At 36.2% G+C, this 24,551-nt stretch overlaps 1 protein-coding gene across 4 annotated transcripts in view; it reads right to left on the reverse strand.

The window, feature by feature from the left end:
- LOC150109845 (uncharacterized protein C12orf56-like) overlaps positions 1-24,551 on the reverse strand; it is a 231,367-nt gene that overhangs the window by 109,823 nt on the left and 96,993 nt on the right. For all 4 annotated transcript variants that reach the window (XM_090415354.1, XM_090415353.1, XM_090415357.1 and 1 more), the window contains one exon: positions 3,702-3,791. In XM_090415354.1, coding sequence (XP_090271480.1) covers positions 3,702-3,791 — 90 coding nt within the window. The remainder of the gene's footprint in view (positions 1-3,701; positions 3,792-24,551) is intronic.

Raw genomic sequence — 24,551 nt, forward strand, 5'->3', positions numbered from 1 at the left:
TGATTTCTGAGGTTTCTTTTTAGGGGGGTACATTAGTAAATAGGGAGGTTACATCAAAACTGACCATGATATTAGTGTCTCTGACGATCATATCCAACAAACAAGATTTGAAGTGCACAGAGTTTTTTACATGGGAAGAAGTATGGCCAGTAAGGAGGGAGAGAGAGAGAGAGAGAGAGAGAGAGAGAGAGAGAGAGAGAGAGAGAGAGAGAGAGAGAGCTTTTTGGCTAATTGTTTGGTCACTTTATAAATAGAGAAACAAATACTGTCTACTATGGATCTCAAGGGTATATTCCATTTGTGTTTTTAGCAACCCCACAAATTTGAGGAGACCTAATTATAAGTTTTTTATAGTTTCAGGAGGCTAGGAGAGCACTTTTTGATGATCGATCTCTGAGTAAGATTGACATTTTTTTAACATATTCAGAGTGATCACGTATTACAGTAGCATTGTCCCTTATATGCTTTGGTGATGATGATATTCATTCTTGAGTAAGTGCAGTGAATTCCACATAGGATAAGTTTCTTTTTGGAGGCTTTGACGACTTTAAAATGTTGGCTACATCTATCCACATATAATGCTGACAATATGGGGCAAGAGGCTGTAGAAGCTACATTCTATTTTTGCCATAATTTGCATGCTTTTGGAGTTGCAGCATAATTATTGCCAAGACTGAGCGCTTTGAAAGACTCTTTCTGGAGCTGAAAAAACAAACAACTTGTTAATTACCACATGTTCTATAGGCTTATTTATTTTCTGGAATACACCACAGTACTACAGCATTCCTCAAACATAAACAAATTTGGCTGCATTGTTATTATTATTATTATTATTATTCGTGACACCTCCAAGGAGTCCAAAGACTCATGTCTGACATGCTCTAGTTTGACTGTCAACTTATCACGAGGTACTCAATCAAAAGCCTTTGTGAAATCCAAGTATATATATTACATATATTACTGTGTATCCTTCTCCTCTGTCCAAGGAAGCAGTCACTTTATTGTAATAAGTAAGTAGATTACTAAAAACATGACCTCCCTTTAGCAAATCCATGCTGTTCATCAAAGATTATACCATTGTTGTCAACCCAACTCTGGATCCCTCATAAGCTTCTCCAACAACTTAACCACAACACCTGACACAGAGATAGGCCTATAGTTTGATGCTTGAGTTCGATCACCTCCTTTATGAAGTGGCACAATCTTGCCCTCCTTCTACTCTTTAGGAACTTGACCAAGTGCAAGACTCGTATTAAAAAAATATGTGAAGGCAGGTGTCAACTCTCTGGCACATTCCTTCAGAATACACGGTGATATATTATCAAGTCCCACAGCCTTATTTACATCTAGTTTCCTCAACTCCCCAAACACCTCTTGCTCACTTACAGTCAGTCTCTCCTCCCCATCATCAACTGCTCTCAATCTCTCCATGAAGTCACATTCACAAGATTGAAAGATCTTTATGAACTGCTCATTAAGTATCTCTACCACGCATTCTGCAACAGCTGTCTTTATACCATTTCCTCCAATCAGTGTCATCCTTCCATAATCATTCTTTCTTTTGCTGGCTACATATCGAAAGAACTCCCTAGGATTCTTTTCGTCTTCATTAGCTAACTGCTATTCATACCTCTCTTTAGCTACTCTCACCAACCAAGTCAAACTCCTTGCCTGGTCTTTGTAGACCTCATGAAATTGGTTACTTCCACTTCTCTTATGCTGCCTCCACAATGCCCTTTTTCTCTCTATCGTATGCTTAATCTCTTTATTCATCCATCTCACACCTACCTTATTTAACCTTCTCACCCTTGCAATACATTTAGACATTGCATCTACTAAATAGTTTTTGAAAATCCCCCAAGCTGCATTGATCTCTTTTCCAGCTAACTCATCATTCCATGCTACACCTGCAAGCTGTCTCTTGAGCTGTTCATAATCCCCCCCCCCCCCTTGTAGTTCCACACATATACCCTTTTTTCACAGGGGTCCTTGCACTGCTGGCAACCACCCAAGTAATCACCTCATGGTCACTTTCACCAATTGGTGGATGATTTGACACCTCATTTATAATTACATCCTCTGATGAGATGACCAAATCCAAGACCCTTAATCCTCGTGTGCCCTCTGTTACATACTGTCTGAGGTAGTTATCCCTCAAAAACTCAAGAAACTCATTTTCTTTACTTCCAGTTGCTATCTCTTCATTCCAGTCTATATTGCCATAATTAAAATCACCCATAATGATCACCCTTTTCTTATTTGCTTGGCTTATTTGACTATACATTTCACTATCACCACTATTCACATTACCAGGTCTATAACAACATCCCAACAAGTATTTGATTTTATTCACTTCTATCTCACACCATACCACCTCAAAACCACTGGCTCTATTTCCCTCTTGCATCTCTACCTTGTATGGACATAACTCTTTCTCTATCATCAATAGCACTCCCCCTCCCTTTTTACTCCTTCTATCCTCACGAAACATATCATACCCTTCCATCTCTATTCCTGTCAGGATGTCGTCCTCATCTAACCATGTCTCACTTATTCTGACAATCTTTAGGCGAACAGACGCAATCAGTGCAACCATTTCATCCACCTTGTTTCTTATACTTCTAGCATTGGTATACAAACACGACAGCTCATTTCTGGATCTACAGCTAGTGCCACTGATACCACTCATTCGATTAATTAATTTAATTAACTAAATAAATTTAGTTAGTTAATTATTAGCTTTAGATGTCTGTTTTATTCTGCAAACCATCACTGTGATACCACAGACCCTGACACCAACTTAGTGAACCTTCTAAGATATCATCATTCCTTGCAAAGCAGGTGACCAAATCTGCATATAATAGTCCATATGCAGCCTGATCAAGGCCTTATACAAGAGGACCAAAACTGCTCTGCTCCACATGTCAGAGTCTTTTTCATCACTACCATAATCCATTGTGATGTTTTTACAATTTTAGCAATGTGATCCCTAAACTTCAAGTCTCTGTCCACCATTTATCTCAGATCTCTTGGCTCTCCACTTCCTTCAAAATTTCCCCATTAATTCAACATTCTTCTTCCCAACCTTGCTTACCAACTTTCAACATCTTACATTTTGTAACATTAAAGTGACAGTTCTACCCTCCCCCCCCTGAGAAGCCCATCTGCTCTACCTCCTCATAGTTCTTCCCAACTTTGCATCATTGGCATATAGCTCAATATCTCTAGTTAAGTCTGTCCCAATATCATTAACATACAAGTTAAACAATAACAGTTCCAAAACAGGGCACTGCACTATGCTAGTGGCCTACCTTCCTCTTTTGGAATACTACTCTCCCATATACAGCTTGCTGATTCTATCACCTAATAAACTAAATAGGCTAATTGTTTAAAGAAATATGATGTTACAGTTACAATTATAGAAATACTCCATATGCATGCTACAATAATAAAAATTGACATGTGAAAATACTTGGCATTACATAGATATCAGATCTAGATTTAAATTTTTATTTCTAACACTTCTAGTTCAATAGAAACATTTATTTCTGTATTTTCATTATCATACAATATATATGTTTTATGACATCTTTCTTAAAATTTTGTGATGAGAAGTATTGCTGCCTATAAACTAATACTTTTTTCAGATATTCAGTTAGCACATTCTTATTATTATAGTAACAGAATAACAGAATGCTTACTTTTTGGCTGTTAGGTGTCGTGATCTCCCATAGAATGTATCAGTGTCATGAAGCAGTTCTGAAAGTGTTGTGACAACTGCAGTACCTAACCTGAAACAAAACATAAATTAAAAAACGAAAAATCAGTTTTATGAACCAGAATCATTTAGTAAAAGTTACTTATTGAAAATCTGTTAACATAATTTTTTTATTAATTTTATTATTGCATAGGCACAAATCCATGGAGCCTGAAGACATATTGCAGTAGACTCACTGCAATCATTATTCACACAAATATCTATACACGTAATGTAACTTACGTAAAAGCACTCAACTAATTCTGGCAATCCATTCTGCTCATTTATTGTGGTAGAAGCAAAAAACATACAACTATACCTCATAATCTTGCTAATCCACATTCTTAACACAGTTTCCAAGTAGTGGCCCTTTATTCTCTTCCTTTTTTTGTTATGCATTTCAGAGTTCTACGTCAATGGTATAAAACCCCTTCAGTAACTTTATTGTTTCTACATATCCTCTCTTTTCTGCTAGCAACCAATTTCTGTGAACCACAAATCTTTAATATTTCCTCAATAGGGACATTCTATACACTTGTCACTGTCTTGGTCACTTACTCCTGTTAGTGCCAGTGTTTCTTCAACAAACAAGTGATCCCATAAACCACAGATGGTCAACCTATGGCACGCGTGCCAGAGGTGGAACATCCGAGAATTTTGCTGGCACGTCAACGATTTACAGGTGATATCCTTTTATACGCTTATTATTATTATTATTATTATTATTATTTCCCAAGACCTCATGGAGTTCAAAGACTCATCTGAGAGGTCCATTTATCACACACACATCTTATCATACCGTGTCTTAAACACACTCAAACTCCTTGCAGACACCACACTCTCAGGCAAGGCATTCCAATCATTCACAACTCTGCACGAAAAAAACCTGCATCTCACTCCCCTACTCACACCCTCTTTATACAGTTTCCAGGGATGACCTCTGGTTCTCCCCTGATCTCCCACTATTCTCTGTAGAATTTCTCCACCATTGATCTTATAACAACCCCTTACCAACTTGTAGGTCTCTATCATATCTCCCCTCTTTCTTCTCTCCACCAGACTCTGCAAATTACATCTTCTCAATCTTTCCTCATACTCAACATTCCAGAGGTCAGAAACTACCTTAGTCAGTCGCCTTTGGACCCTTTCCAACATCTCTTCAACCTTCTGAAAACCCGGTGACCAAATCTGGGCACAATAGTCCATGTGTGGCCTAATCAAAGCCTTATACAATGGAACAAGAATCTCCCTACTTCTACACGTCAGTGTCCTCCGCATCATTCCCAGAAGTCTTTTTGTTGTCTTCACAATTTTGGCAATGTGTACCCTAAATTTTAGATCCTTATCCACTATCACCCCCCAGATCTCTTATTTTCTCTACCTCCAACAATATATTCTCACCAAGCATAAATTCTGCATCCCATCTTTGTTTTCCAAATTTTAAAACCTTACATTTTGCAACATTGAATTCACATCCCCATTTGCTTGCCCAATCACTCAATTTATTAAAGTCTTCTTGCAAGGCCATAACATCTTCACTACTCTTTATGGTTCGTCCCAACTTTGCATCATCTGCAAAAAACTGAATATCTCCATCCTAATCTTTGCCAATATCATTAATATACAAGTTAAATAGTAATGGCCCTAAAACAGACACCTGAGGCACTCCACTAGTGACTTTCCTTTTCCTGGATATCGCATCCCCCATACACAACTTGTTGATACCTATCAGATAGCCAGTCTCCAATCCAATGCACTAATCTAATATCCATTGCTCTAGTCTGACTGTCAACTTATCATGAGGTACTCTATCAAAAGCCTTTGCAAAATCCAAGTATATTACTGTGTATCCTTCTCCTCTGTCCAAGCAAGCAGTCACTTTATTGTAATAAGTAAGTAGATTACTAAAACATGACCTCCCTTTAGCAAATCCATGCTGTCCATCAAAGATTATACCATTGTTGTCAACCCAACTCTGAATTCCTCACAAGCTTCTCCAACAACTTAACCACAACACCTGACACAGAGATAGGCCTATAGTTTGATGCTTGAGTTCGATCACCTCCTTTATGAAGTGGCACAATCTTAGCCCTCCTTCCACTCTTTAGGAACTTGACTAAGTGCAAGACTCGTATTAAAAAAATATTTGAAGGCAGGTGTCAACTCTCTGGCACATTCCTTCAGAATACATGGTGATATACAGGGTGTTCGGGATAAATTTGACAGTTTCGTAAGGAAAAAGAAAATCTTCTTTGTATCTATTAAATTTAATGAATTGACAAAAAAACATTACAGGCAGAGTTAATTACAATACTATCAACAAGATTTACTCAAAATAACCACCATTAGCATCGATCACAGCTTCAATTCTGCTTCGGAACCTCGAACAAGCTGATGCTACAGTCTCCCTGGGAAGGGCCGCAAAAACTGTTTTAATTTTATCCATTAACTGGGCTTTTGTATTACTGGAAGTGCGATTGGTGTCTTTTTCAACTGCGCCCCATACAAAATAATCCATGGGGTTAAGGTCTGGGGAGTTTGGAGGCCAAACATTTGGACTGGTGAAGTCGTAGAAATTTTCAGACAACCATTTTTGACTTTTCCCAGAGGTGTGGCAAGGGGCAGAATCCTGCTGCCATACATACGGCCTACCATTGGCTACCCTTGTTATCCAGGGCTTGACTACAGTTAGCAACTCCACGAACAAAGCCCGAATTCCAATGCCAGGGTTCTTCAACACCTGTTCCTGCAGATTTGCGAGGAATTCTGCTGTACGAACGCAATCAGATCGTCTGCTAGGGATCTTTCTTCTTGCTACATCCTCGTAGTCACCATTGCAAGTCTCTAGTTCATGCCTGATTGTTTTTACTATATTCAGGGAGCATTGGGCAGCAGTCGTAATACCCTTATTTTGATGGCGGGCACGAATCATCATGATACAAGTTATTCTCTTCCATGATTCAGGTGGGTTCCAGCTATCCATCCTTTCTGACATCTTGTATATGAATGAAGAAGGGTCCAAACTTTTAAATGAAGAGAAGTGTGTGTTAATACATGTAACTTACGGAAAAGTATAATTAATTATAAATATGTCAAATTTATCCCGAACACCCTGTATTATCAAGTCCCACAGCCTTATTTACATCTAGTTTCCTCAACTCCCCAAACACCTCTTGCTCACTTACAGTCAGTCTCTCCTCCCCATCATCAACTTCTCTCAATCTCTCCATGAAGTCATATTCACAAGATTGAAAGATCTTTATGAACTTCTCATTAAGTATCTCTACCACACATTCTGCAACAGCTGTCTTTATACCATTTTCTCCAATCAATGTCATCCTTCCTTAATCATTCTTTCTTTTGCTGGCTACATATTGAAAGAACTCCATAGGATTCTTTTCGGCTTCATTAGCTAACTGCTGTTCATACCTCTCTTTAGCTACTCTCACTAACCAAGTCACCCTCCTTGCCTGGTCTTTGTAGACCTCATGAAATTGGTTACTTCCACTTCTCTTATGCTGCCTCCACAATGCCCTTTTTCTCTCTATCGCATGCTTAATCTCTTTATTCATCCATCTCACACCTACCTTATTTAACCTTCTCACCCTTGCAATACATTTAGACATTGCATCTACTAAATAGTTTTTGAAAATCCCCCAAGCTGCATTGATCTCTTTTCCAGCTAACTCATCATTCCATGCTACACCTGCAAGCTGTCTCTTGAGCTGTTCATAATCCCATCCCCCCTTGTAGTTCCACATATACCCTTTTTTCACAGGGGTCCTTGCACTGCTGGCAACCACCCAAGTAATCACCTCATGGTCACTTTCACCAATTGGTGGATGATTTGACACCTCATTTATAATTACATCCTCTGATGAGATGACCAAATCCAAGCCCCTTAATCCTTGTGTGCCCTCTGTTACATACTATCTAAGGTAGTTATCCCTCAAAAACTCAAGAAACTCATTTTCTTTACTTCCAGTTGCTATCTCTTCATTCCAGTCTATATTGCCATAATTAAAATCACCCATAATGATCACCCTTTTCTTATTTGCTTGGCTCATTTGACTATACATTTCACTATCACCACCATCCACATTACCAGGTCTCTAACAACATCCCACCAAGTATTTGATTCTATTCACCTCTATGTCACACCATACTGTCTCAAAACCACTGGCCCTATTTCCCTCTTGCATCTCTACCTTGTAAGGACATAACTCTTTCTCTATCATCAATAGCACTCCCCCTCCCTTTTTACCCCTTCTATCTTCAAGAAACATATCATATCCTTCCATCTCTATTCCTGTCAGGATGTCGTCCTCATCTAACCATGTCTCACTTATTCCAACAATTTTTGTGTGAACAGACGCAATTAGTGCAACCATTTCATCCGCCTTGTTTCTTATACTTCTAGCATTGGTATACAAACACGACAGCTGATTTCTGTATCTACAGCTAGTTCCACTGATACCACTCACTCAATGTGATCTCTCCATGCTGGACTGGGGTCATTTCCCTTTCTGCTTCTTCATTTTAGAACCCTTTTCAATTTCATCTGTTTCATCTTGATCCCTGGTCATCCCATTTCTTTCCTGCCTACACATGCTCTCACCTCCCCGTTTCCCTGCTCCTCTTGCACACCCATTCTCTCATTTTCTATACTCATACCACTCACTTCCCCATTCATTTCCACTTCTTCAATCTCTCCTGTCTTACTCTCCTGCTCTTCTACATCAACCCCCTCTCTATCTGATTCATTCTCTCTATTCACTTCTCTACCCTCCAGCAGCAGTCTCTCCAAGCGACTCACACCATAACCACTCAAATGCAGTCCATCGCTCCCATACAGCTCACTTGGTCCCTCAAACTCATTCCACACTCTAACAAACTGTACTTCCATCTCCTCACACATATTAGCCAGAATATTATTCATAATCCTTGCTCTCTGCCTCATTTCACCACAATCATACCTAGGCAACATACCGACTACCCTTCCTGTCACACTATTCTTTTTTATCTTTCCAAGCAGCCTCCTGACATTCATTCTGACATGCTCTTTGTTCTCTCTCAAATCATTTGTACCAATTAATGCAATTAACTCTTTTGCTCGCTCCCACCTCATATTCAATGCTCAATCACTCTACTCATTTTACCACCTGGAAAACATACCTTGTGCATTTTATCCTCTAGTACACCTTTAATAATGGAGTCACCATACAACACCGCTCGCTCATTTTCGTTAACTCTTTCATGCCATCATGATTTATTTTAATAGTTTTGACCTGAATTCTCTTAATTTCATTCCGCATCCATTTCAATTCTTGCCTCATCCAATCCAATTCACTTTCCGAATCTCGCGACACATTCCCTCTATCATTAAATCTCTCTAACTTTCTAACTCTCGACCCCTCTTTTCACTTTCCCTCTCATTCATCCTTCTTTGTTTCCATACTTTCAGTCCAATATGCGTCCAACTTTCGCCATCATTCATTCTTTTTTCGCTATCATTTATTCTTTCGATTTTTTTAACTTGCGATTTCTGCGTCACGCCATTTCTACTTTCATTCGTTCTCTCAATTTTGTTTCTTTCTGCCACTCTCATCTCACTTTCATCCCTTTTAACATCTGTTATGGTTTTCAAATCGCTCTTTTTCTTTTTTCCTGATTTTTTAACATTTTTTTTCCTGTCATTCTCACCATCCTTCTCTTTCAAATGTGCACTCGCAAACTATTTTCAAAATCATTACAATATGTACAAGTTAAATTTTGTTTTACACGAGAAAGCAGCTATGAGCACGTGCATGTGATTGGTGCTGTATTAACAAAAAATCACACGACCCAAAGACAAAGGCAACCGACAAATGTCGAGTTGAAATGCTAATTCTCTTCAATCAAATTCCATAACATTTGAAACTGTCATAACAACATTGCTATATATTGCTTATTTTTAACACAATCATGACGTGTTTTGTCGTTTATCGTTCCGACAGAACTTCTCATTACTGGCGGGCTCAACTCACACAAAGTTTCAACCCTTGATTGAATTTTATTCCTGCTTGTTTGCTTTTGAGCTGGCAGGCAAACTCGCACATGCATTATATGTATAGTGACCACATTTTTTTTGAGAAAATAAAGGAAAAATCAGAAATTGTTTCATAACAAATAAATGAATAAATGAAAACAGGTTGCGTTTATTTGTTTCACTAAAACTAAAAACTTTATAACGTTTATTGTAAAATATAAGCATATAAACAGCATTTTAAAGAATCGTATTATTACTTAAAAAAATTAATTTTGATACTTTTCACAAGAATGAACTTTTTTAATAAATCAGGTTCGTGTTTTAAAAATTCATGAAACTATATACAGTTCATGTCAAAGTTCCATTTGGAATAAGCACATGCTTTCAATGTTTGGATTTTTAATTGTTTTTTTTTCACATATTATTCACTAATGAAAATTCTCGTTCATTGGGAGCATTAGATCCAGGGAGACATAAGCAAAATTCAACGATTTTTAAAATGTTTTTATAAGACATGTGTTTATGTGTGCATATTTAAAATTTTCAACCCATCTACGTTCGCAAGACTCGTCATTTTGTCGCTATTCTTCGATCTTTACACTGGTGACATAACTTTTAATACACGAAACTTCATCAAATAGTTCTCTGTCATTTATAATAATGTTTAAGTTCCAGTGACTGGAAGTAAACAAAACACTCTCCTCAATCTTCACCCACAGAGGGATTTCTTATAGTAGGACCCATGCAAATACTTCCATTTCCACGAAAGAGCTGTCCCAGTTATTTAAATAGTCAATGCAGGTTTGGTAAAATTTATGAATTGCATCTTTAAATATGTTTGGCATCAATATTCAATTTACTATTTCAATTCACAAAATAAAGGACAAAATGGACATTTTAGAAAAAATAATCTAAAGGAATGAGCAGTGAAATAAAGGACTGTCCTCTTAAATAAAGGACGTATGGTCACTGTAATTATATGGCATTGTTTCAATTTGTGGTAGAATTTTTTTGAAGTTAGCCTTTGTGGTCTGTCATAATGACATAGAGAATTTCAAATGCAATAAAAAAACACTTATTTCATGTAATTGAAAAATTGGACAATAGATTTTACTTAGATACTGTGTTTCAGTGCATCGTATGGTTTTCTTGAGTCTCTACAGCATAGTTTCTGTGGGAGGGGACAATAATAGTGCAATTAGAGACAGCTGGAATAAAAACTAATCTAACTAATGAATCACACTATTTGTTGAGAAATAAAGAGTGGCCATAAAATAACTTTCCCTCTTTGGAGGGCATCTGTTGCTAAAACTAATAAACGGAATGAGACTAATTTTATATTGAGACTTTTGAAGGCATGGGGAGATGATTTCCGAGAAAAAAAGATTTAGTACGAAAAGTCGCCGATAGGGGAAATTTTGGCACTGGTAGTGTCGAAAACAGCGGATAATTACATTAAAGGCAGATAAAATGGAATAATAACATTTTGACAGTGTAAGCGACATCAGCGTCACTCATTCCAGCTGGATATGTGTCACGTTACAATGATAATAAGAATAATAATAATTAAACTTAAAGTACAACTTGCGAGAGATAAAATTAATGTTGTGATTGACCTCACAGGAAATAATGTTTTATTCATAAGAATCAGGGTCCCCTGGACCACATACACGATTTTCAATGTGCTGACCTATCGCTGGCTGGTTTTAGCTACAGGTGCCTCCAAAGTGAGAAAGTTATTTTATGACCTCCCTATATATTACACAGACTGCAAAAGCCTCTGTACCTTATTCAGGGATACAATAAAACTACACTTGTTTTTCTTGTATCTGTAGTATAATGGCTGTTGGGGAGGGCACATTGTTACCGTGGGGAGCAAGTTACTATCGCCTCGATGTGAATACGTTTAAACATTTTTCGTGTTTGACGTAATATGCAAACTTTTTTTGTCTTTTTTCGTAAATTAAAATCAGGGGTGCGAGTTATACGCAAGGGCATGTTATATTCGAGTAAATACGGTCAGCATTTCGCCGACAAATTGACATTCTTCTGCTGCTTCCCTGCTCAGCTGACTTCTATGGTGAGTTAAAATGCATGAACATTTTTCTCACTATTGTTTTTTTTTTTTCAAACCAACATCATTAAAATCAATTTAATAATACAATAATCAATTTTATACTGAATAATATTTTAAATTTATATATAAATATTATAAATAAAATAAAATATTATTTATAAAATTATAATTATAGGCAGCCTGTGTAGCTCAGTGGATGTGCCGTTTGCACAACACAGTGCTTGACCACACGAAGGAAGACTTGCTTTTGAATCTAGTCGGCGCCTAGAGGAAATTTTTCTTAGCTTTTTTCGACCGGTTCCCGAGTTAGTCAATCTCTGACATGAGCAAGAAGGTTTTTTCTCCCGGAAACTCTGGTTTTTTTGTCCCATAAACTGAAGAAAATCGACCGTAGTATCCACATTATTTCAGACATTAAATATATTGTGTTAGGGTTAGGGACTACGAGATGGCTGCACATGTTGAGCCGTCTCTCTTCACTGTGTGCTGCTTAATTAATGATAGCCTTGGGCCATCTATCTCTGATTGGGTACCAGTAGAGATTGAACTGTCCACTCAGTCTCCAAAAATTAGATAGGGCTAAAGGCCTCACCTACTCCCTATACAGGAATAAAAAGGCATTAGCTGATTTTTTTTTTGCTGAAATTATAATTATTTATAAAATATTATATAATATAAATAAATAAATTAATTAATTTTCTATTAATTTTCCCCTACTAAAAACTTCCCGGCACGTCAGCAACTTGATTTGTAAATTTTTGGCATGCGCTGGCACAACAGCAACTCAATTTGTAAACTTTTGGCACACGCACATAAAATGGTTCGCCACCACTGCCATAAACCGTTTTGCTCACTTTTACAATATGTCCTCTAAAGTTCAACTCTTTGTCTACCATCACCAGCTTTATCTATTTCCTACAGCACAGTTTTGTGGATTACATCACAGCTTGCAATCTTTTCCTCTTCAAGTGCATAACCTTACACTTAATCATTATCAATTTTCTCATATGTACCCACCCATATGAGGGTGTTCAGGCTGTATGACAGTGCTACATGAATAAGTTTACATTATTATTAGTCTTCTAATGATTTTCCTCTAATTTAGTTTATCACTTGTCAATACTCCAATATTGTCATATCTAAGGCACTTTAAACTAAATCGATCCACCTAGACCTTGGTATTCCTCTGGGTCCCTTTCTAATGTAAAGCTAATCTAAAGTGGCCATATCACCTTAGAAATTCTGCTCTGCTCACACATTCTTTCAATGCTAACAATGTCAAATTTCCTCTCTAATGTGAAGAATTGCTCTTCAGAAGACATCAGAAGAAGATTAGGAATGGCTAAAACAAGTCAGAAACTTGTCTCAAATCTGGAAGGATGGATTTGTCTCCACAAGAACAAAGTTGAGAATTCTGGATACTGTTTTTCTAATAGCAACTGATGGATGTGAGACTCTGAACCTAAAGATGTCTAATAGGAAGGGATAGTTGCTTTTGAGATGCGATGTAAGAATGTCAAGGATATCCTATTCTGAAAGGTGATGAAATGGATGGGTGCTAGAAAAGATCAGCAGAACTTAAGGCTCCTTAAATATATTGACAGAAGAAAGTTGAAATACTTTGGATGCATTGAAAGGATGGAAGGAAGACTTCTCTAAACAGTAATAGAAGGTAAAATTCCGAAAAAAAAAGAAGAAGGGGTAGACCTTCAATGAGATGGATGGAAGTGTGTCTGGAGTAACTGATCTTCAGAGATTTGAAGCCTCCAGAAAAGCCTATAACAGAACCACCTGGTGAGGACTGGTGTGGAACATCACCAAGGAAAGGAGTGAGTATATGGCAGGGGTGTTCAACCAGTTGATTGCAGAGCGATTTTTGGTCGATCACTTGTGTATTCCTCCTTACTTACAAATTTAATTAAAACTGAAAACAATCTTTTATTTATCATTATTTTGTATTATTTTTAATTCGCTTTAAGTGTATTGCTATTGTTTATTTATTTTTTGTTAAAATTATCAAATCAGTAATTTTCTTATAAATCCGGGTTAATGAATTAATTTGGATTAGTGGAAGTCAAACAGCGAGCCGAGTGAATATGATTATAAGCAAAGTGTTAAAACTCGATGGTAGCTTAAATACTAAATATTCTAAAGCACATTACATCGCTTTTTTACTTACGTTAAGTCCCATGTGAATAATGTAAAAAAATAAACTTTGTTTGTCTCGGTATAATTTGTATTAGATGTTTTTGTAAATAACTCTTTTGAAGATAACTGTATATACTGCTTTAACAAGAACATGTTAGAGTGTTAAAAACAAAGGCAATGTTTTTGTCACCGAAGCTGTACATGGCAGCATTAGAAAGATTGTTATTGAAACTTGTATATGTATGAGAAAGGCTTGCAGACTCTAAGTGTAAACATCTCTGAAGTCAGTCAGAAAGAGTTCAAACAACTTTCCGATGGCCGACAACTTACAATCAAAAGAAAGCAGAGGAAAACCAAAGGCATGCCGAACTTGAAACTTAAGGTGAAAGACTCATAATGATTCTTTGAGGGGTTGTCAAACTTCATGTGAGATCTCATAGGAGGCCTAATAAATAGGGACTGAAGCAAGCAGAAGGGGTCCTGGTTCCAGAATTGTGTCAGAAAGGAGACCGCCCGGTCCAGAGTCGCCATCAGAGAGGCTGCCCGGATCCATGTTGCTTGAGAGAGGAGTTTCCCTCTTCCAGAAAGGAGCTTCTCGGGTCGAGATGTCGCTAGAGAGAGAGAGACTACTTCTAGGCCACAGACAAGGTTTTAAATTGCTGAAAGAAAGAATTCCAATTGCTGGAGAAAAGTTTCCAGGCCAGAGAGGGATCCAGTTAACAGTTGGCGGCAGTTCTAGCTGATGAAATGGCAGAAAAAGAAGGCAGTCGTCCAGGCATTTTCAGCGAGCCCAAGCAGAGGAGAAAAGGCAAGGCAAATTTCCCGAAGCACCTTCACTTGTAAGTTTTTCTTTTCGCCGAGGGAGAGTAACCTTTTGCCAGAGCTGAATGAGCCCACAGCCTGCTACGTTCCCGATGAGATGCAGCCAGCCAAAATTTCCTGAAGAAGATCTGAGACTAAAGAATTGCCATAGAACTTTTAGTGAAAGACTTTTGACTGAATGTGAGATACAGAGCCTTTGTAAGTTCAAAACTTTTATATAATTCCTGTTATAGTTGATACAGGAAAGACTTTTAAGATATATGTTTAATAGTGTTAAGAAATGTCCATAAGAGAATCAATTGGCATGTTAGAGGTTGATATCAAATGTGAAAAGATAACACAGATTTAGGTAACCTCTTTATGAGTAAGCTTAGAGATTAATAAGTAAAAATTGGTAAACTGAGAGTAGGTAACCTTATGTGTTAAAGAAAGTATTTAATGTTGAAGAAAGAAGGTTCTAATTTTTGCTAAAGAGTTTTTATAGATGGATAGAGAAAGCAATCTCCCTAATTAAAATTGTGTATATATTTCATAGTAATGTAAATAACTGTCATTTGACTTTCTTGTTAAAAGAGTGCTGCCTGTTTGTTTATTTACAACTGCACTGTTTCTAAAATAAATCGGACTTGTCAAGCGGGAATCTAAGTGAGTTGGTCAAAGCGCGAAATTAAGTAAAAGAATAGACGACGACTGTTTGTGAAAGTTTTAATGTAGGAATTTGCATTAGAAAAAGAGAGAGAGAAATCTACCAGCCGTATATTTGAGTTCTTTTTGCTAATCAAAGATATTAGTGGCACAGTCTCATTTTAAATAAATTTTCTAATATCTTAAGCGTAAGACTCGTAATGCGAAAGGTAGATAAACATAGCACATAATAAGATAAACAAGAGAGATTCTGAGAGAGAGAAAGCGCGCACAGCAAATTAGAATAACGGAGAATAAAGTATAGAGTAAATGACATCATAAGTGATTAATAGAAATTACAAGTATACAAAGTTAAATAATAATAAAAGTGTACAATGGCGCAGTAACGACTGGATAGCAAAAGTAGACATATAACAAAAGCACATCATATGCGTTTCGTTTAATTTGAGGATAATCATGAGTGTATCAAAGAAATCGAAATCGTATAATTTTCAAAGGCATGGGAAATGGATTTTTTCTTTACAAGGGTAAATGGAAAGTGTTGTTGTTTGATTTGTAATTCATCTGTAGCAATTCCAAAAAAAATAGGTAATATTTAGAGACATTTTCGATCGCTACATGCAAAATATGATGAAGATTTTCCCAAAAATTCCGAAATACGTAAATCAAAATTATAAATTTAAAGGCAGGACTTTCTGGACAACAAAATATGATTTCGAAAGTAATAAATAAACCAATATCAGTCACTATTGCATCTTTGAAAGTGTGCCATTTATTAGTAAAAGCAAAAAAGCCTTTTACTGATGGAGAGTTAATAAAAGAATCGTTTCTTGCAACAGCAGAATCTTTATTTTCTGATTTTAAAAATAAAAAGGAAATCATTTCGAATATTAAAGATTTACAACTTTCCAGAACAACGGTTATGAGAAGAGCTGAAATTTTAAGTGCCGATCCGAATACTCAGTTAATGTCAGACATTCACCAGTGTGTTGCGTTTTCATTACAATTTGATGAATCAAACGACTTCATTGATATTGCTCAGTTAATGATATTTATTCGCATGGCATTTCAAGATTATTCAAGTACAGAAGAACTTTTGAAAATTATACCATTATTGGAAAGGAGAAGACATATTTTTGGAATTTGATGAATTTGTGAAACAACACAAACTTCCGCTTTTTAAACTTGTGTCTAATTACTACTGATGGTGTTCCTGCAATGATAGGTAATAAATCAGGCTTCATTTTATTATGTAAAAACGATGGCAAATATCCAGTTTTGTTAACGTACCACTGTATCATTCACCAACAAGTACTGTGTAGTAAAAGATTAAACACAAAAGGTATTTTGGATATTGCATTTAAAATTGTAATTTCGGTTCGAGGAAAAGCCCTGCAATGGTGGTTATTTAAATTACAGGCAGATGATGATGGGAACTTCTGTTGTACAATAATGTTTGCTGGCTCAGCAGAAGTCAATTTTAAGAAAGATTTCTTGTATTAATTAACGATATAAAAATTTTTCTTGATGAAAAAGGAGATATTTATCCGCAATTGAGTGATAAAAGATGGTTGTTACACTTATCGTTTTTAGTAGATTTCTGTACTAAATTAAGCAATTTAAATTTAGAGTTACAAGGTAGAGATAAAAATTTAATTGGCATGTTATAAGTTCAATAAAAACTTTCCAATAATACTTACTTTTATTAAAGAAAACTATAAATGACCACGAATTTAGACATCTCCCATATTTATTAAAATTTTTTGAACAAAATCAAGAAATGCTTCGCTATGATTTAAAAGAATTTATTTGTGAAATAGAATTAATTGAGGAAGAAATAAATTCAAGATTTAAAGATTTTAATAAAACTGAAATGATTGTATCTTTTATCAATAATCCATTTTAAGAAAACTTGAACATCACAGAAATTTCAAATAAAATTAGTGGGCTGTTTGTTATAAACCAAGCTGAAGCAGAACTTCAGATAATAAACATTCAGAATAGTTAACATTTAAAATCAATAAACAATGAAGTCATTTGGAAGTCTGCACATGAAAAATTCTCAATATTAACTGATATTGTGCGGAAAATTCTGTCGTGTTTCGGATCGACATACTTGTCAGAATCCGCTTTTACAAATGTGAACGTCATAAAAAATCAATTAAGAAACCAAATTACAAATGATCATTTGGATGATTGTCTGCGATTGGCCACTTCTTCATATCAACTTGACTATGAAAATATTGCGAGGTCCAAACAATGCCAAATTTCACATTAACTTTTTTTTTAATCAACCAGCATTTCCTGTAACTTGCGAGTTTATAATCAATCTGTTGTTTTTTCTAACTTTGGTTTTCCAAAATAGAGAAATAAATAATTTATTCCAATATATTTGTTTTGTTTTTTGTTGTATTAAAATATTTGTTGTATTAAAATAATTAAAAGTGATAAATAAATTTTTAAATACGCAAAGTTTTTAGTTGTGTATTTGTGTGTAATCAGATATCAGGTTGGGGGAACATGATCTACCAGGTGATTATAAAATAATGTCACCTGTTCAGAGCCCTCTAGCGAGTAATGTGTTGGACGAAACACACCAATATTCGGTAGATGTACACAGTGGAACATGAGGATTCGATTTAACGAAAAAAAAAAAAAGTACCAAAAGTCGTCAACAATTTTGGGAATTTTGGCACTGTTTAGCAAGTACAGTGCATTAATTTGCATTATCGCGTTTCTTGTGAGCGATCATGCAATAAAAGGAAAGCCTGTGAGATTTCTTATCATTCGTAGACAAACTACTTTTCGATGCCTCTTACTTTACGTGAGCATACTTTGTTAGTCAAACTCTATTATCAGCGGAACAATAATGCCAGTGCTTGTCTTCATGATTTTCAGCATATGAAAAATTTACGAAAAGGATCGATTAGTGTAACAAACTTATGAAAACTGATTCGGCGATTTGAAACTACTGGAACTCTAGCAGTGCAGGTAGGCAGGGGATGCAAACCAATCAAATCACCAACAAGTTAAACAAGTTGCAACTGCTATTGTGGAACAGGAGATGACAAATGTGCAGGGTACCAGCAGTGCACGAGCAATATCCCAGCAAACGGATATCGCATACACAACGGTGTGGAAAATCCTACATCAGATGTTGAAGTTTTACCCCTATAAAATCAGTCATGTTCAAGAATTGCACCCTGGTGATGCGACCACACAAATTGACTTATCTTTGAGATTCTTAGCACACATGGAAGTGAATGATGCATGGACATGGCAGCTTTTTTTATGGAGTGACAAAGCGCACTTTTATTTAAACGGCGATATTAACACATGCAACTGTCGCATCGCATTTGGGCTGCAACTAATACGCACATGTGTCTGCAGATGCCTATCCATTCGCCCAAAGTCACAGTGTGGTGCGGATTTATGGCATCTTTTATCATCAGTCCATACTTTTACGAGGAAAATTGCCAAAATGGACCAGTCACCTGTTCTGTCAATGCTAACAGGTATGCCAATATGCTACAGAACTTTGTGGTTCCACAACTGCAGCAAAGAGGATGTCTCGATTCAACCATCTTCATGCAGAATGGTGCACCACCCCACATCGGACTTCAGGTACAGCGTGTTTTGTGACAACATTTCTCTGACAGAAGAATTATTAGTCATGCATTTCCTATGCCATGGCCACCGAGATCACCTGATCTCAATCCTTGTGACTTTTGGCTGTGGGATTTCTTAAAAGCATTGTGTATCAAGGACATGTACCCGATATTCCAACTTTGAAGGATCGAATAACGTTACACGTGAGACAAATCAATTCCGATATGTTGCGAGCCACTGTGGAAAATGTCGTGCACCGTATGCAGTTCCTGGAACATCGGAATGGTGGTCATATTGAACCTCATTTGTAATTAACAATAAATGTCATGAAATTGATGTGTGCTGTCTCTCATTTGCCATTTAGTCATTCATTAGTAGGTGTGACTTCCTTTAGTCACACCTACTAAAATTAATTTGGAGCGCCAAAATTTCCCCTGTTGGTGACTTTTGGTACTTTTTTTTTCGTTAAATCGAATCGCCATGTTCCACTGTGTACGTCTACTGAATATTGGTGTGTTTCGTCCAATACATTATTCGCTAAAGGGCTCTGAACACTTGACGTTATTTCATAATCACCCGGTATATAAGAGAATAGATCGCCGAATAACTTTTTATAGAAAAGTAGCTCGCATAGTAAAAAAGGTTGAACACCACTGGTATATGGATCTGATGATGCCCAATGAGTAGATAGATGGATGGATTAATAAAATTTCTAAATGTTTACAGTAATTCGATTAAAGGCAACTTTCGTTGACTTACTCAGTATCATTATGTAATTAACAATTATCCAACTCAGCTGTCACTCTATTATAAAAAGTTAATAAATTACTAAGGAAAGACCAACTTTTAACAAAGCTATGCTGTCTCTCATAGAGCATCATATTATTATTAACCCATTCCCAAATTCTGTTTTAGACCAGTACTTTTACAACCATTCCCAAGATAGTGACTGTTCTATAATTTTCTACTACAGTCTTGGAGTTTCCTTTATGCAATGGAACTATTTAACCATCCTTCCACTTCCTTGTACCTTACCAAAAGCTGAGACTTAAACAGCTTAGTGTAAGATGTTGATAATTCCTTTGCACATAATTCCAAACTTATGGTGGTATTTGCATTGAGATTCTGTGATATCCTAAGTATCTCTATATTGACAAACAGTACTATCCACAAGCATTTAGTGGCAGTAATTAACTATATACTAAAAACTGGAAATGCACTGTGCAGTTTAGTTTTCAGCGTTTAAAAAAAAAATCTAAATAATCTAAGTATCAATGCCAAAAAATGCACTGGTGTAGCCTTCAGTATGCAAGATAAATATAATAGGTTTTCTGGGCGGTTTGATAGTGTGGCATATTAGTATTATTATTAGTAGTAGTAGTATTAATTAATATTATTAATATTAATACAATATTAATATTAGTATTATTATTATACAGGCATCTCCATGGAGTCAGTAGACTCATCACAGGAGACCAAAACTATCCACACAACAGTATCATACTGAAGCACTCACAGCTGAGTCGGACAATGCATTCCATTCATTTGCCACTCTCTAAACAAAAAATCTAGTCCTCACACTCTTGTTAACCACACTCATACTTAATTTCCAGGGATGACCTCTTGTTCTTCCATCACTATCCCACTGCTGAAATATTTCTCCTGCATCAATCTCATAAAATCCATTTAGTAACTTAAATGTTTCTATCATATCCCCTCTTCTCTGCCTATCAACCAGCCTTTGTAACCCACAAACTCTCAATCTATCAATGTAGGGAACATTGATAGATTGAGAGTTTCTTTACACCACTCACCATCTTGGTCACTTGCTTCTGAATCCTTTCTACTGCTTCCTCATCTCCAAGGATCCAGATGACCAGACCTGAGCATAGTAATCCAGATGTGGACATATCAACGGCTTATAAAGAGGAATAACAACTTCTTTATCTCTGCATGTTAGTGTATTCTTCAATAACCAAGCAATCTAGGATGACCAACTTTTGAACATGAAAATAAGGGAGACTGGGTCACGACAACTTTTAGCGAAATTTTTGGGACGTGAATCTTACATTAATTGATAGAATGATTTATTTATAAAATATACAAATAGCAATTTAAATTACAGCACATCAAAATATTTAATATAATTTTAAACATTTATACTTACAATTAAAATATCCATACTTCTTAGATTAAACTTATTTATGTTTATCAACAGATGCTGCAGCAGCTTTGATTTTCTTGTCTCCTTGTGCAAACTGCAAAAACTCTACAATCATAATCAAAATTGATCACTACCATTAGTTCTAATTTAATTAATTCTAAGCTACTTTGATTTCTCTGATCTGTCCATTTTTGTTCATCATTGAGAACATTCTCTCAGTGTGGGTATTTGAGCCTGGAATACTTAACATAACGTCTAAAATTTTACCAAGATTTGGAATACTGATTTTCTTGTTATTTAATTCAGTAAATATATTCATCCACTTTTGTTCAATACTTCCAGATTTTACCATATTCACTGCACTACTTTTTTCAAAATTCTTCAAACAGATTGTCTCTATTTACAATATCAATATGAAATTGTTGAACAATAGCTTGCAAATGCCTGAAAGAAAGTTCATCATCATCATCATCAAATTCCTGCCATGTACCCTCAAGGGGTGTACAGGATATGACAGAACTACATGAAAAAATTACATCATTACTAACTTCCTATCTACAATTTTCCTCCAAATCAGTCTGTTATTTGTCAAGACTCCAACATTATCAGATCTTATATTTCTATCGTCTAAGGCACTTTGCACCGTATCAATCCACCTATATCTTGGTCTTCCTCTGGGTCGTTTTCCTGCCAACCTGGCAGAGAACACTTGTTTTGCTAATCTTTCCTCTCCCATTCTATTTAAGTGACCATACCATCTGAGATTAGCTCTGCTAACGCATTCCTGGATGCTGACAATGTCAAGTTCTTTGCTAATATCCTCATTTTTAATATGATATTGCCATTGATGCCATCTGTTCACGCCTCTAATCTTTCTCAGGACTCTCATATCTGCGGTCTCTAGTCTTTGGTCAAGTGTTTTACTTCTAACCCAGCCCTCAGATCCATAAGTTAAAATTGGTTTGAACACAGTCTTGTATACAGCTAATTTAGTGTTCCGACTAATTTCTTTTTTATTCCATATAAATTTATTCAATTGACTTCCCACAATACCAGCTTTGCTGATTCTGTTGTCTATTTCTATATTTAGTTTACCATCTTCAGTAAAAATTGTGCCTAAGTAGCTGAAATGTTTTACTTGTTCCACAGGTTCTCCATTCACAACACAGTTGACATTTTCAATGATTCTGCCTATTTTCATTGTCTTTGTCTTTTTATTGCTGACCTTCATACCATATCTATTACAACAGCTATTCAATTTAGTCAGAGAATCTTGCAGACTTGTAGCGGATTTATTTAGAAGTATAACATCATCCGCATAAAGCAAAGAGCTGACATTAACATCTCCAATTTTGATATCAGGTGTAATACCACATTCCTTCATAATGTGATCCATATAGATAATGAATAACAGAGGGGATAATGTACATCCTTGTCTCACACCAGATTTAACATTAAACCATCTTCCTGTACTTCCTTTAATTCTAACTGCTGACTCACAACTCAAATAAAGACTAAGTATTGCTTGATATAATGCCCCATTGACACCATATAACTGCAGCGTATTGAATAGCTTCTCTCTTGGCACCTTGTCATATGCCTTTTCCAAATCGACAAAACTTAAATACAGATCTTTGTTATATTCCCATGCTTTCTCGACTATTTGTCGTAAAGTGAAGATCTGATCCTGACAGCCTCTATTTGGCCTGAATCCAGCTTGTTCTTCACCAAGCTTTTCTTCCACAATTCTTCTCAACCGTTTCTCAAGTATACTTGCATAGATCTTGCCAGGAACACTCAGTAGGGAAATACCTCTGTAATTCTCACATTCAGTTTTATTTCCCTTTTTATATATGGGTACTATGAGAGCTCTACTCCAATCATCGGGAATTCGTCCCTCTCTCCACGCTTTCTAAACTATGCAGTGCAGCCGCTGTAAGACTCTTATACCACCATACTTCAGCATTTCTGGTCGAATATCATCTACTCCTGCTGCCTTTCCACATTTCAAGCCTTTGATGGCTTTTTCTACTTCAAGTATAGATATGTATTCCTGACTGCATGCCTGGTCAGTGTTTTTTATCACTGTGCTGTCATCACTGCTTGTTTCATTTAGCAGTTTTTCAAAGTAATTACTCCATACTTCAAGGATATCTTTTTCTCCTGTTTTCATTTCACCTTTATCATCTCTAATTCCTTTTACAGCACTTTCCTCCATTCCTAAGCTTCTTCAACAACCTCCAGAATATTTTGCCACCTTCTTCATATTTATTTTCTATATTCTTGCCAAAGTCCTCCCATGACTTTTGTTTAGCTAGTTTTACACACTGTTTAGCTTTCTTACATTTGTCTCTGTATTCTGTAAGAGTAAAAGCTGACTTATTTGCCAGGAACTTTTGATATGCTTTCTTCTTTTTCTTCACTGCCTCTTTAACTTCCTGTGTCCACCAGGGAGTTCTGATTTTTTTATCCTTGCACACAACCTCACCACATGCCTCTCTGGCAGAATCAATCAATGTTTTCTTCAGAGTTTGCCACTGAATCTCCAAGGTTTTGATTCCTGTTCTCAAACTCTTTCATTTTTCCTTCAATAATCTTTGTGTATTTTAGTCTACAGCTCACATCTGAGAGCTGCTCAACTTTTATTTGCTTTAAAACTTTCTTACATGTTATTCTTTTCAATATGAATTTCAATTTTATCCTGCTCAAGACTAAATAGTGATCACTTCCAATTTCAAATCCTCTGTACACTCTGGTGTCCTGCACCAGGGAGAAAACATCACTATCAACAATAACATAATCAATGAGACTTTTCTTATTCCTAGCCTCTTCTCTCCATGTGAATTTGTGCACATTTTTATGTTGGAACATGGTGTTAGTAATAACCAGTCCATGTCCTGAGCAGAAATCCAACAGATATTTGCCAAAAAGGAAAAGTTGGTCCAAATTTTCCCAAAATATTTTTGTATGTCTCACAATCATTTCCTACTCTACTATTCAGATCCCCAACAAGGACCAACTTTTCCTTTTTCATTGTGTCAGTTGCTTTTTCTAAAGCCTCAAAAAATTCCTCCACTTCTACCTTAGTAGAACCTTCTGTGGGACCATAGGCACAAATAAGTCTCATTGTCCAGTTCCCCATTCTCATATTTGCCCACATTACTCTACTTGAGACTGACTGCCATTCAAGAAGATTAGTCTCGTATTTTGTGTTGAATACTATGGCTACTCCTTCTTATCCTTGATTTATCATTGCTTGAATATAACATTTTGTATTTATTGCTCAGAAAGATCTCACCAG

The sequence above is a fragment of the Typopeltis vanoorti genome, chromosome 1, assembly GCF_054136105.1.
Source record: "Typopeltis vanoorti isolate ZY-2024b chromosome 1, IOZ_Tvanoo_1.0, whole genome shotgun sequence".
Taxonomy (NCBI): Eukaryota; Metazoa; Arthropoda; class Arachnida; order Uropygi; family Thelyphonidae; genus Typopeltis; species Typopeltis vanoorti.